The following is a 14,457-nucleotide window of genomic DNA, read 5'->3' as shown; positions in this document are numbered from 1 at the left end:
CTAGTGAACCAAGAATTACATCGATAATCAAATACTTTTTCTCGTCTCAGATTCTTTTCTTCGCACTTTTTTTAAAAATTTTAGTAGCTAGTAGTTAGTTTAATTATGTGTTAATATGTATATGTGTATATGTATCACCAGAGTATAGTGCAGTAGGAATTTATTTTTTTCATTATATTGCGTTATATGATTTAATATGATTTTAATTTCGATCTATTTAAAAATAATGCTTAATTTGAAAATAATCAAAATTAAGCTTTTGAGATTTAAATAAGACTTAAAGTTAATTATCTTTTATTTGTGTTTAATTTAGACGCTCCTTGCACAATTATTTTATCTTTTTGTGTTTATATGTTTCTATAGTTATGTTTTTTGAAGTTAATTGGTTAACTTATCTATAAGGTTAACATAAAAAAAATGTCATCAAACCTAAGAAAAATGATTGGTTGATTTTTGAGATAAAAGAAAAACAAATGATGAATTAAATTCTAATTCTCTTATTTCAAAACGAATGAGTAATTTTCAAAAATAACATAAGTAAATAATTTACATACATAACAACATTACATTAAAATATATATATTTGTTAAAATTTATTTCGTTATTAAATTATTAAACTTGTGAAAAAATCAATTTGATGCAAGCTAAGGTAATCAAATTGTTGCTACATACAAGTGGTAGAAGTTTGAAAAATGATTATTAATCAAATTTGTTCAAAGTTTGATTAAATGGTTAAGGAATTTGAACATGTATGGTAGTTTTGCATGCGAAGATGGAAAGTTAAAATTTATGTATTTATAGTACATGTATTTGTGCGCACGTGTGAGGGTGTATGTGGATGTGTATGTTAGTGACTTTAAGTGTTATAGTCATATACTCGATGGATCTAAAAAATTTTGATAGTTAAAATAATATATATATATATAAAATAATTTTTATAAAAAAATATTATATGTACATAAAAATTAGTTATTAAATTATTTATTAATTATTATATATTTATATATAAATATATGTATTATTTAATTTATTTTTAATATATATTTTTTATTTTAATATATACATGTGGTTATTTTCTATCTAGATATAACATAATTAGTTTTTAAAATGTCTAATTTATAAATTAAAACACTAAAATAGTAATTTAAATAATAACATATAATTTAAAATTTTATTATTTAAATTTTATATTTTAAAAAAATTAAGTAAATTTTTTTAACAATATAATCAAAATATCTCTATTTTTATATAGAATAATACTACACATTCATGTTATGTAATCGTGACGAGAAAAAAATTAAAACTAATATCAGACAAAGATAAATAATACTCTTTCGAGTCGATTTTTAAGAAAAAATATAAATTTTATTTAAATTATGAATTGATCATTATTGACATCTAATATGACATTTTTAAATTAGTTATGAAGTACTAAAAATTAAATAAAATATTATTGTAGAGTCAAATTTAATAATTTAATAGAGACAAATAAATATTATTATCATATATTGCTCAAAAAAATTTTAAATTATAGTGCAAGTGTTTGCCATCGCAATGAGATATGTATATCCGTTCCTGCATATACTTATATACATATATAGTTGGTAGTTTTATTGTATTCAAATTTAAGACTTGTGTGATTGTAACTTGCAATTTCATATGAATATACGATGGTTAACTTGTTCATATATATTAACGGTCTGTTTGAAAATTTTAAAAGTTATTTTTTTAAATTTTTTATTTATAAAAAATAGTAGTTAGTATTAATATTAAGTATAATAAAATTTTTTATAATAAAATTTTTTATCATATTTTTTTAAAATAAGCATTTTTAGAATTAAAAAAATTAAATACAAAATAATTTATTTATAAATTATTTTTAATATAAATATTTATTATTTAATTTTTTTTTAAAATTAATTAAACTATTTATTCAAACTAGACCTAAGTGCCTACATAAAAGTTAATGGGTTTGGTACTTCATATGACAATCACTCCACAATATAGCTAATCAAATTTTAGAGTTGTATTTTCTGTACTTTATCTTTTATGTACTAAGTCTATTAATTAATCTCTTATTTTAGAGAATATTTGTGTTAATTTTTTTTATCTTCTTTTTTGTATTTGTGAAGAGTATTTCCTTTTTTATTTCTCTTGAGTCTTGAGAGTTGAGCATATATAAAATTTGGTTTATAATACCCATAAATATTTTGAGTGTATGTATTTAGAATTTGAATTATTTGAGTATTTAATCATCATTTCATTTTCATTAGAGATCTTAGTTTAAATAGAATTGTCACTAATTTTACATTTTTATCATATTTATTAGTGAAATATTTATTATTTATTTCTTGTTCTTGACACTCCAAAACTCATAATTTTGTACGTTTTAATAGAAAAACAAAAATTACTAAATTTATCAAAGTATATATAAAAAAAACTAAAGAGCCATTAGAATTTATTGTTTTTGGCCATCAGTTAATCATCAATATTTAAAAATATGAGAAAAAATATATTATTAGACTACTAGACTAAAAAAATTGAATTAATAATTAAGTGATAAATAAAAAATAAAAAATAAAAAATTTTGAGAATCTCCTAATATTTTTCATAAAAAATTATTTACATGAGAATAAAGAAATAATCATTCCAATATATGCTTAATTAGTTCCCCTTTCTTTTTGTCTGCATTACCAATACATGACTCTCCCCATCCCTATAATTCTATATTTTTTTTTACCTTCACATTTTTGCGGCCTATATTTTACATTTCACATCATGTGATGTCCAATATATCATATAATAAGTTTTTACACAATCAAGTACCATATTATATAAGGACTGTTTCTAAAAATTAATTCAACTCAAGAGGCAATATAAAGCTAATCAAAATAATAAATTATTCTGAGAGAACATTTGTCACTATATAAGAATATTTTATTTTTGGTTATATCGACAATCTATATAGCTCTTAATACAGGAAAGGGGACGCTAACTACGAGAAGAATATCTTATATCTTTTTCATACAGCATATAATAATATTAAAAAAGATATTTAAGCATGTATAAAATCCGGTGTATATAAATAGTTTATGATTACAACCAAAAAGAAAAGAGAAATAATATGTTTATATGAACTGTCGGTATGACACGAGCACTAGCAATGTTGTTGATTGGAGTAATTATTTGTGTTGTTATTGCTAAATTTTATCATATAATTCCCACACAGTTTGGGACTACATCTTATATTATTGCTGCTAGGAGAAGAACCTTACATGAGTGTATTGAAAGATGCAAATTAGTCTACCTTTTACAATCGAAAGAATTACTGGAGCAATGCAAAATCAGATGCCTTTTTATATTCTACTACTAGGGTTTTCGTAATGGCAAGTATATTAGTAAGTTGTGTTGATTTTTTTTTATTATAATTATTATTTTGTGAGTCTTTTCTATATAAATAATCTATCTCTGGCAATAAACTACGATCAAATGTAGTGAAAACTTATTATGATGAAATCATTTTCAAATAAATGTAGCAAATAGGATCATAATTTTATGATCCAGAATGTAATAGTGAAGTCTTTTTATTTTTATATTTTATAAGTTTAATTATTCTATTATTTTATTAAAATTATTTTTAATAAAATTCTTACGAATTACAAATTTGTAATAAAAGAACTCTGATTTAGAGTTCATTTTTGGTGGTTTTGACTCAGGCTTGGGTTACCTTAGTGTTTTAGAAGTTTGGGATTAAGCTTCGCTTATTGGCGTTAGAATCGGTTTTAGTTTTTTTGCTTTGTCTGTGTATTAATGATAGTAATCAACTGATGATTATAGTGAAAATTTCACAATAGTTTATAGTGGATATCTATTGGAATCCCGCTAGCGAGACAATAGTGTATCTATATAATGTGTACAATAGACTGTTTATTTGACCCAATTTAAGTTAAAATTAAAAATGGACCTATTTTTTTATCCTAGTGTAGTAGTGTAACAAAACTCCCAGCTTCACTTTAATTCTAACCATCCAATCCTTATTTCAAATTTTACTCAATCCCTTCTTTGTAAATGACGGCACATCTCTTACTTCCTCCCTCGCGAGCTCCGATAACCATCTCACCGCAGTGCTGCCGAGTGACACCGCATCTCCCTCATCACTTTTCAGCCTCCGATCCACCCCATTCTCAACCAAACATTCAGCCCCATCGGAGTGTAGATTGTCGCAGTCAACCGGCCTCTCTTGCATGCGTGTTTCAGCCTGCGGAACACGCCTCTCCTCTCTCACGGTGGCCTTCTTCCCATCGCGGGTCTCCATCTCATCCGTCGGTGTCGCAGTTCAAGCCCCGTCGTCGTCGTTTCGGTCGCGTGTTCTGGTGAGTGGCTCGGCCCTCTCTCCCCGGCAGCAACCATCCTTGTGGTCCCGTTCTGCCTCCATCTCATTCTTGAGGTTAACAGCGAACAGCTCAGCCCTGTTTGCCGCAACGGCACCATCTCCCACTGCTGATAAGGTTGGATAACGAATATGCTTACCTGATGAATTTTATTTTACTTGTAACTTGATGTTCATGCGTAGAATTTGTAGCTGGGTTTGATCAGGTTGTTTTTCTAAATTTGAACACCATGGTAGGGGTTTGAATTTGTTGGAACGTATTGTTCAAGTTGATGCTCCTGATGGATGCGTTGGTGTTTTCTTTAGTGCGGAAAATTTTGTTCATGCTTGAATTAGTAAGGACAGTGGTCCTGATGTTCAAACAATTGATTTGTGTTTGTTTTGATTTTTCTTGGCTTGTTTGAATCATGTAGATTTTGTTAGTTATAAATTTGTTAGATAAGATTTTGTTTGAATCTAACGTTGTGATCACTTTTAATTAATTTTGATTTTTTTTAATGCTTATCAAGTTAAGTGTATGGCATTTCTTATGGTAGTTTATGATAATTCATCTAATAAGTTAACGTGCTTGTATTGCTTGTAGAAGTAAATGGATTGTGTTTATTTGATTTGATTAATATCATGATTTTCATATGCTGGTATCTCATCTATATGATTGTGTTGGTTTGCATTTTTTTACTTTCTTCATTCTTTCATGACTTAATAATTCATATTTGTTTTGTTGTTCAGTGTTATTTTATTTGTTTTTTTTTCTAAACAACAGATCACAAATTGGTCTTTGAGTCCCATTGAAGCCTTTGTTTAGTTCAATTATGTATTTTTGTATTATTATTTTCATTTGAGAATTAGATAACTTTTTTACGAACCACATAATTTAAGTAGTTTTCTTAGGTGTTTGTAGCGGCCTATAAGTGCTGATGGACAACTACGACGCTTTGTGCGCTTGTGGTTATCTTGATGCATTCCTATTTGAGTTGATTTAATTAGTACACATAAGACAGATGATAACTTTAAAATATATCTGGATGGTTGTTTTGAACTCAAATAATGTTTTTTTTGTATTTTGTTGGATTTTTAGAAACATGATTTTTTTATATACATATTAATAACAATTGGGCATATTGATTTTTTGTGTCATTTTAAAGCTCCAATTAAGCTAGTGTTTGTGTATGTCTTTCTTAAATTCTTTAATGAACTCGTAATTTAGTCATGAATCACGCGAATTTAGGAGTCTTGTTGGTGTTTGTAGTGGACAACTAGTGTTGCTGGTCGATTGTGACAGATTGTGCGCTTGTTGATATTGTGATGCGCCTTGAATTGAGATGATCAGGTGATTGATCAAGTGATTTCGATTTTGGAAGACAAAGATGAACTTGGACACCGCAATATACCATGAAACAAACGTAAAGAAGTGACTTCACCATTCACAACACCTAGCACGAGAGACGATTGGCGAAGAATTACCACATGTTAAAAATGTCTACAGAAAGAAAAAGTAGTATATTTTAGTTTATTTATTACAATAGAATTGCCTATTGAACTTATATACTGGTTGGAGTCTTGATATTTTGTTTTTGGAAATTTATGAGGAGTAACATGTGATTGCTTATTCATTTTCTTGGCTGACTGTGTTGGTAGAATATCTTTCAATCATGACTTGTTTACTAGGCATAAAAAATAACCATACATTTTATCTAAGAAAGTGACCATCCGATTCCATATTTAAATAACCATTCAATATATTATGTCTATATATATGGATTTTATTTTTCCAATGCAAATTACTTGTTGAACTAATTCACCAATTGGAGTCTTGATGTTTTGTTTATGAGACTTGACGAGGACTAACATGTGGTTGCTCATTCATTTTATGCACTTGGCTAAATGTGTTGTTAGAATATCTTTCAATCATGACATACTTACTAGGCATAAAAAATAATTATCTATTTTGTCTAAGAAAGTAACCATCCAATTTCATATGAAACTGACCATCCAGTTTATTATACCTATATACATGAATTTTTTTCCAATGAAAAATGCTTGTTGAGCTAATAATTCACCAATTGGAGTATTGAGGTTTTGTTCATGAGACTTGATGAGGACTAACATGTGATTGTTCATTCATTTTCTGAACTTGTCTGAATGTATTACTAGAATATCTTTCAATCATGACATACTTATCAGGTGGCAAAAACAACCATCTATTTTGTCTGTAAAAGTAACCATCCGAATCCATATTAAACTGACCATCTAGTTTATTACTATATCTTTGTCAATTTAATAAACAATTTCAGCAATAATATTAATAATAATAATAATAATATCAATAACCAATTTTGTTTTTTAATAAAATATATTAACAAGTTTACAGGGGACTCTGGCATTCATCAATAGAAGCATCAGTGATTACTCATTGAAGAACAAGGTGTTCAATGAAATCAAGTCTTGTGCTTATACATGCAAGATAAAGAAAAATTGGACTAAATAAATACATACATACGTACTATGTACGAGATTACAAATTCTAAAGAGTTTCAAGCAACATATACAACATTTATAACATGTTTAAATGGCTTAACATATACAACATTTAAATCAACCAAATGTAGTATATACAACATTTACATCTAATTTTTTCATCATTGTCCATTAGTAGAGTCTAATATAAATGATCTTCAATTAAAGTAGTAGATCTCTTCCAAAATGTCCAGCAAGTCCTCCCTATACAATAAAGTTACAAATTGGGGTAATATCATGGTGAAGAGTGTTTTTGAATGAAGAGTGAAGATAGTTCTTTTTATAAGAATAAAGGTTAAGAAAAAGTTGAAAATAAACATCATTTCATGGCAAAATAAAATTAAACTATATTCCAAACCTGATGACCAAGATCTGTCTCATCACTTCTAACCTGAATAAGATCCGAAACTTGTATGGCATTCATTCTCAAATAAACACAAATTCAAAACAAAATGACTAATTATATACGGCACGATGAACTAAATAGTGATTGCAGAAATCTTCACTAAGCAGCCAAATTAATTCAACACACACAAATTAAGCCAACCATCATAAACATTTTGACATGAAAGCACATGCATAAAAATCACATGCTGGAATTACTATATCTTTGTCAATTTAATAAAAAACTTTAGCAATAATATTAATAATAATAATATCAATAACCAATTTTGTTATTTAATAGAATATACTAACAAGTTTACAGGGGCTGCGACATTCATCAATAGGAGCATCGATGATTACTCATTGAAGAACAAGGTGTTCAATGAAGCCAAGTCTTGTGCTTATACATGCAAGATAAAAAAAAGTTGGACTAAATAAATACATACATACATACTATGTACGAGATTATAAACTCTAAAGAGTTTCAAGCAACATATATAACATTTACAACATGTTTAAATGGCTTAACATATACAACATTTAAATCAACCAAATTTAACATATATAATGTTTACATCTAATTTTTTTATCTTTGTCCATAGTAGAGTCTAATATAAATTATCTTCAATTAAAGTAGTAGATCTCTTCCAAAATTTCCAGTAAGTCCTCCTTGTACAATAAAGTTACAAATTGGGATAATACCACGGTGAAGAGTGTTTTTGAATGAAGAGTGAAGATGGTTCTTTTTATTAGAGTAGAGGTTAAAAAAAGGAAAGATCATGTGTAACGCACATGTCCTATATTAATCTTGATTTTTGTTATCTCAGATGATTAATCCATTAAGTTTTTTTAGTTTTGAGTGAAATAAATAAGTAATGAATGCTCTTTACTTGAATAGTTTTGTATCTTTGGCTAATGTCTCCATCATCACATCCTGTATATCTCAATTTTTTCATGCAACTATTTTAAATTATGCAGTCAAATGGGGTTAATGGTTTAAACAGAAAAAGAGCAACTTCCAAATGCTCAACCTTTGCCGCAGCTCTAGAGTTTCCGTGTAAGAAGAAGCTGCATTCGATTGAATACCATGTTTAAACGGCTTAACTCAAATTCAAGTTCAATTCAACCAAAATTAAACAAAATCCAATCTAAACCATATAATAAAAGAAACCTACGGAACATGTGCATGTACAATCTAGCAAATCAAGCAACAAAGCAATGGCATAAAACAGATAAACATCCACTTTGTCCATAAAAATAACTACTGCATATAGTACTTGAACCCTAGATTCGCACCCAATTTCACATGAAGCTACATTATGCTGAGTTATAACTATTTTTGAATTTCAAAAAGCTAATAACAATCACAAAATCAGGAATTGAACTTTCATATTTGGTCTATCTAGTAGTTCATAGCATTTACAGCAATTAAAATCTAACATCAATCACATTAAACAGCTAGACCCAAAATCAAAGAACATCTGAAACCTAGGTGTCAAACAAACATACACTATAGAGTAGAACGATAGCTTTATACTGACTTTTTGTAGTCCAAGAGGGGGATGAAGAGAAGCATCGCGATCAGGCAAAGAGAACGGTGGCGTTGGATTCGTTGACGGCAGACCACAGGTGGCGCAAAGAAGACGTGGCGTTCAGAGATGAGTATGGTGTGACACAGGTCCACGCGGGTGTGCGGATGTCTGGCGGCTAGACGACGGCGACGGGGAGCTCCTAGTCGACGACCGACGCTTGAGGTAGCACGAGGGAGGCGCGCGAGACGATGGCAGCAGTAAACACCAAGCGTGAAGGGTAGATTCCAATCGTGCGGGAGGACCGACTGGGTAGTGCCGACTGCTTAGGTTGCAGCGGCCTTCATGGAGGTTGGTTCTCCAGCGTCGGTGGTGGGGCTTTCTTCGATGGCTGCTCGGTCAAATTAGGGGAGGGGATTTCTGCTAGGTCAAAAGGAGGAAGGGAGTTAGATGAAGGAGGTAACAACAAATAAAGAATCCTAATTTCTTTTGAATTTGAAATTTGAAATAAATAATAATTAATTACTTTAATTATCATTTGATTTTAATTACAAAATTATTCTCATTGTACATATTGTAGAGCAATTACATTGACTCCCCATACTTTTCTTATTGAATAATATAGGTTTCATTATACTTAAAAACTAAATCAAGATATATATGATGTAGTGTTACATTTTTTCTTTTTCTCCATAGTATTCTTACTCGTCTAAATTCGTACGATAAAATAAAAAAAAAACTTCTATAATTTAAAAAAAATGAAAATCCATCTTTAAAACCAAAAGTGATGACCTCGATTCAAAATCATTCCCTTTCTCAAGGTAAGTAAAATAAAAAATATAAAATTAAATAAATAAATAAATAACTAGCCAAAACATTGAACGGTAATTAAGTGAAACAAGATTGTTGTTTCCTTGAATTATATATAGGCAACCTTCCATTCAATTTGCTCAAATATTCTTGTCATATGAGATTAATTTATTTCTTCGAATCTTCTACCTCTTCTTTAGACTCTTTTGTATTTTTTTTTTCTTGCATCCTAAAATTTTGTTTGAAGATAAGAAAAATAGAAATGATTTAGGACCTTATAATTGTTTAAGTGTCATGTTAGCGCTATAACTATGAACTTGTTGATGTAATTCAGAATCAAATACTTTTATTATTATCTCATGTCTATGTTCTCTTTTTCATCCTCTAAACCTAATAATATGTAGAAAAAGATTAGAAAACGATTCTTCAATGATCGATGAATACTTAATATATATTTAGCTTCCTATTTAAACCCGAACAGACATAAACGAGCGGGTCTAAATGAGTCAAGCTATCCCAACTTTTAAGAGAAACACCTTTCTGATACTTTGTGGATAATATATAGTTATATACTCATCCATCATAGCATAGAATGTAACATAAAGTGGAATTTACAAAATATGACAACATAAAATACAATAAAAATATATTCAAAATACAATAATAATATATTCGAATCGTAACGATACTGTTAGAAATATAATTATTTATGTGTCTCCTTCAATCAACTTAAAATTTTGAGAGAAATAATTTCATATTATGGTATCAGAACTTCTATAACTTTCTGATCTATACATACCTATAAGTCGGTCATGTTTGTTATAACTCGACCAACTATAAGATCAAATCAAAATAACCATTCGCCCACTACATACCACACTACAAAAAACTTGATAATTACGGCCGTTTTTTTGAGGTTATTATGGCGGTTTGAAATTATTTTGGACGGCACTCAAGAAAAACCGCCATAATTTGAAGTGTCATTTCGTTATTACGGCAGTTTTCAAAAAACCGCTACAATCACTTGGACAAAACGGCGGTTTTTGAGTTGGGTTAAAATGGCAGTTCAAACCGCCGTTATTTTCAGATAAAATGGCACTATTTTGTTGGTTAAAACCAAAACGGCAGGTCAAACCGCTGTTATTTTAAGATAAAACGGCACTTTTTGGTTGGTTAAAACGGCGGTTTCGAACCGCCATTATTCCCAAATAAAATGGCATTTTTATATTGGTTAAAATGGTGTTTTATGTTGTTTAAAACGGTAGTATTTATTGTTTAAAAATAATAGTTTAAAACTGCCGCTTTTACTAAGTTAAAATGACGTTTTAATTGTTTAAAATGATAGTTACAAGCTGCCGTTTTTATTAGATGAAAATGACATTTTTTATTATTTGTTTTTACTACGTTAAACAAACACAATTTTGTTCATTATTGAATAATGATGGCTCCACCTAATATGTTATATATCTATTTAGCGAATTGTTGCTTTCCGAGAAATAAGATCATAGAACAGGAAATTCATATGGAAATGACAAAATATAAAATGTTGGGAAAACAATCTTCACAATTTACATAGTAGTATGATTCACTTTACATGGCAACTATAAATAAAATAATGAACAAGGAAAGAAGGAAAAAGGAGTACGAAGCACCCTGTGTAAGTATAATACCCACAACTAATTGGCCCTAGGATCACTCACTCATATAAATGACACTATCATATTTTTCATCTCTCAAACTCACTAATACTCATAAAACAAGGAAGAGAATTTTCACATTTCAAAACATACACATTTCATTATGGAACACACACTTACATTTCACAAGGCATATGTGTCTTTATATAGGCAATGCTTCCTACTAAAATAATAATTTATGAATTACAACTCAATTTTGTAATGACTACTATTTTATGAGTTGGTTTCATGAATCTTCTTTCAACTTGTATTCATGTAGTTTCCATAATCTTCTAATTTGCTTGACTTCCAATTTCAATTCAATTTGATTTTGAATTTCTTCAATGTTGTAGAATGTTGTAGGTATACTACTCTCTTGAATGTTCTTCAAAAATCTTCAAGCTTCCAACATTAGCTTCTAGCAATATCTAGCCAATTGATGATTATTGTATTCAACTAAAACTTTGCTTCTTCTTTGACCATTTTGACTTCAAAAACTCTTCATGAAAATTCTAATAAATGCAAGTTGATTTAAAATTTTTAATCAACATTGCCTCCCTTAAATCAAACTTGTAGAATTAATCATTCCAAGCATCTTCTTCAATTTGTAAAATAATTCAGTTTTCAATGGCTTTGTAAATATATCTGCAACTTGTTCTTCAGTTGGACAGTACTCGATCACAACTTCTTTTTCATTCACCAACTCTCTGATTTTGTGAACCCGAATATCAATATGCTTCGATCTTCCATGAAATACTAGATTTTTGCAAAGTGCAATAGCTGACTTGTTATCACAAAATATTGTTGTTGGAGTACTTTGTTTCTCGTTCAATTCTTCAAGAATTCTTCTTAGCCAAACTGCTTGTGTTGCACAACTTGCTGCTGCTATATATTCTGCTTCTGCTGTAGATAGTGCTACTACTGGTTGTTTCTTTGACGACCATGAAATTGCACCAGAACCAAGATGAAATACAAATCCTGAAGTACTTTTTCTTGTTTCTATATCTCCGGCCCAATCACTATCAGTGTAGCCAACAAGATTTACTTCATTAGTATTCTCATAATAAATTCCATCATTTAAAGTACCTTTGATATATCGAAGAATTCTCTTTGCCGCTTGCAAATGGTTGGTACAAGGCTCCTCCATAATGCTAAGCAAACCAACTCCAAATACAATATCTGGTCTAGTCGCAGTTAAGTACCTTAGACTTCCAATCAAGCTTTTGTAATATGTAGGATTCACTGTTCTTCCTTATCTTCTCTCAGCAACTTGAACTTCTCTTCGACTGGAGTAGAAACTGGCTTTGAATGCTCCATCTGAAATTTCTTCAAAATACCATTTGCATATTTCTTCTGAGAAATGAAAATTCCATCATCTCTTTGAGCCACTTCAATGCCAAGAAAGTAAGACATCAAGCCCATATCTGTCATTTCAAAGTGCTTTATCATAGCCTCCCTGAATTCTGCAATTACCTTCAAATTGTTCCCAGTAAAGATCAAATCATCAACATAAAGACACACGATCAAGATATCTCCAGGTTCAACGAACTTGATATAAAGAGTATGCTCAAACAGACATCTTCTAAAACAATTCTCAATGAAATAAGAATCAATCTTCTTGTACCATGCTCTTGGTGCTTGCTTTAAGCCGTACAAAGCTTTCTTCAATTTATAAACTTTATCTTCTTTTCCAAGAACTTCATATCCTACAGGCTGCTCAACATACACTTCTTCTTCTAAAGTGTCATTTAGAAATGCAGACTTAACATCCATTTGATGTATCTTCCACTTATTTTGAGCCGAGAGTGAAATGATCATACGAATAGTATCTAATCTAGCAACAGGAGCAAATACTTCAAAGTAGTCGATACCTGGTTTTTGTTTGTATCCTTTTGCAACTAATCTTGCTTTGAAACGATCAACTTCACCACTAGGTTTGTACTTAGTCTTGTAAACCCACTTTACTCCAATCGGCTTCTTATCTGCTGGTAAATCTGTCAGCTCCCATGTGTCATTCTTCTCAATGACATGAATCTCCTCATCCATTGCTTTCTTCTAATTGTTGTCTTTAAAGGCTTCTTCAAAGTTCAACGGCTCACAATCTGAAAATAGAGCAAAGTTTATGATTTCTTCATCGGACGGATCGTTGTCATTGCCAACTTCAAACTCTGCTAATCTAGCTGGTAGTCTCTTCTCTCTTTGAGGTCTTCTAGATGATTCTGGTTGTTCGGTTGCGTCCGGTTGTCTTTCTTCTTCATCATCACATGTATTTGAAATTACAATCGGATGCTTTTCTGTCTTTGTGTCCCAGTCCCACATGGCTTTCTCGTCAAATGTCACGTCTCTGCTGATGATCACTTTCTTTGATACTGGATTGTACAACTTGTATGCTTTTGAGTCTGTGCTATAGCCAATAAAGATACACTTCTCGCCTTTGTCATCTAACTTCTTCCTTAATTGATCTGGTACATGGGCATAAGCAATACACCCAAAGACTCTGAAATGATGGATGGAAGGCCGCTTTCCACTCCAAGCTTCCTCTGGTGTTTTATCACGAACACTCTTTGTTGGACACCTATTTAAAATATGAACTGCTGTTGCAACTGCTTCTGCCCAAAACTCTTTAGGCATTTGTTTTGACTTGAGCATGCATCTGACCATATCCATGATGGTTCTATTTTTTCTTTCAGCAACTCCATTTTGTTGAGGAGTGTATCTAGTTGTTAGTTGGTGTTGAATTCCGTGTTGCTTAAAGTATTCTGAACACGCAAGATATTCTGTTCCTCTGTCTGTTCTGAAAATTTTGATTTTATAGCCACTTTGTTTTTCAACGAACGCCTTGAATGTCTTGAAGGTATCACATGCTTCTGATTTCTGCTTCAGAAAGTATACCCATGTATATCTACTAAAATCATCAATAAAAGTGATAAAGTACCTGCTACCACCATTACTTGGAACTTCTACAGAGCAAAGATCTGAATGCACAATTTCAAGTAATCTTCTAGCTCTCCAAGACTTTCCTGTAGGGAATGGATCTCTGTGCTTCTTTCCCAGTTGACAAATCTCACAAACACAATTAGGAATATGAATCAGTGGTAGACCAGAAACAAGTCCTTTTCTTGACAGGTAGTTTAGGTCAGAAAAATGAAAG

At 30.3% G+C, this 14,457-nt stretch overlaps 1 protein-coding gene and 1 long non-coding RNA gene across 2 annotated transcripts; one reads left to right on the top strand and one right to left on the bottom strand.

The window, feature by feature from the left end:
- The first annotated feature begins 3,105 nt into the window (after positions 1-3,105).
- LOC112720082 (uncharacterized) lies at positions 3,106-6,003 on the top strand. Its single transcript, XR_003162044.2, has 2 exons — positions 3,106-4,508; positions 5,640-6,003. It is a non-coding gene; the product is annotated as an uncharacterized lncRNA (long non-coding RNA).
- A 5,755-nt stretch (positions 6,004-11,758) lies between these two features.
- On the bottom strand, positions 11,759-12,453 carry LOC140177390 (secreted RxLR effector protein 161-like). The gene is made up of 2 exons (XM_072210483.1): positions 11,959-12,453; positions 11,759-11,818 (listed from the first exon to the last, which is right to left on the bottom strand). Exons 1-2 carry the CDS (start codon positions 12,451-12,453, stop codon positions 11,759-11,761), a joined length of 555 nt encoding a protein of 184 aa, XP_072066584.1.
- Positions 12,454-14,457: the final 2,004 nt, after the last annotated feature.

This window comes from Arachis hypogaea, chromosome 2, assembly GCF_003086295.3.
Source record: "Arachis hypogaea cultivar Tifrunner chromosome 2, arahy.Tifrunner.gnm2.J5K5, whole genome shotgun sequence".
Lineage (NCBI taxonomy): Eukaryota > Viridiplantae > Streptophyta > Magnoliopsida > Fabales > Fabaceae > Arachis > Arachis hypogaea.
This window is presented reverse-complemented; position numbering and strand designations above follow the sequence as displayed.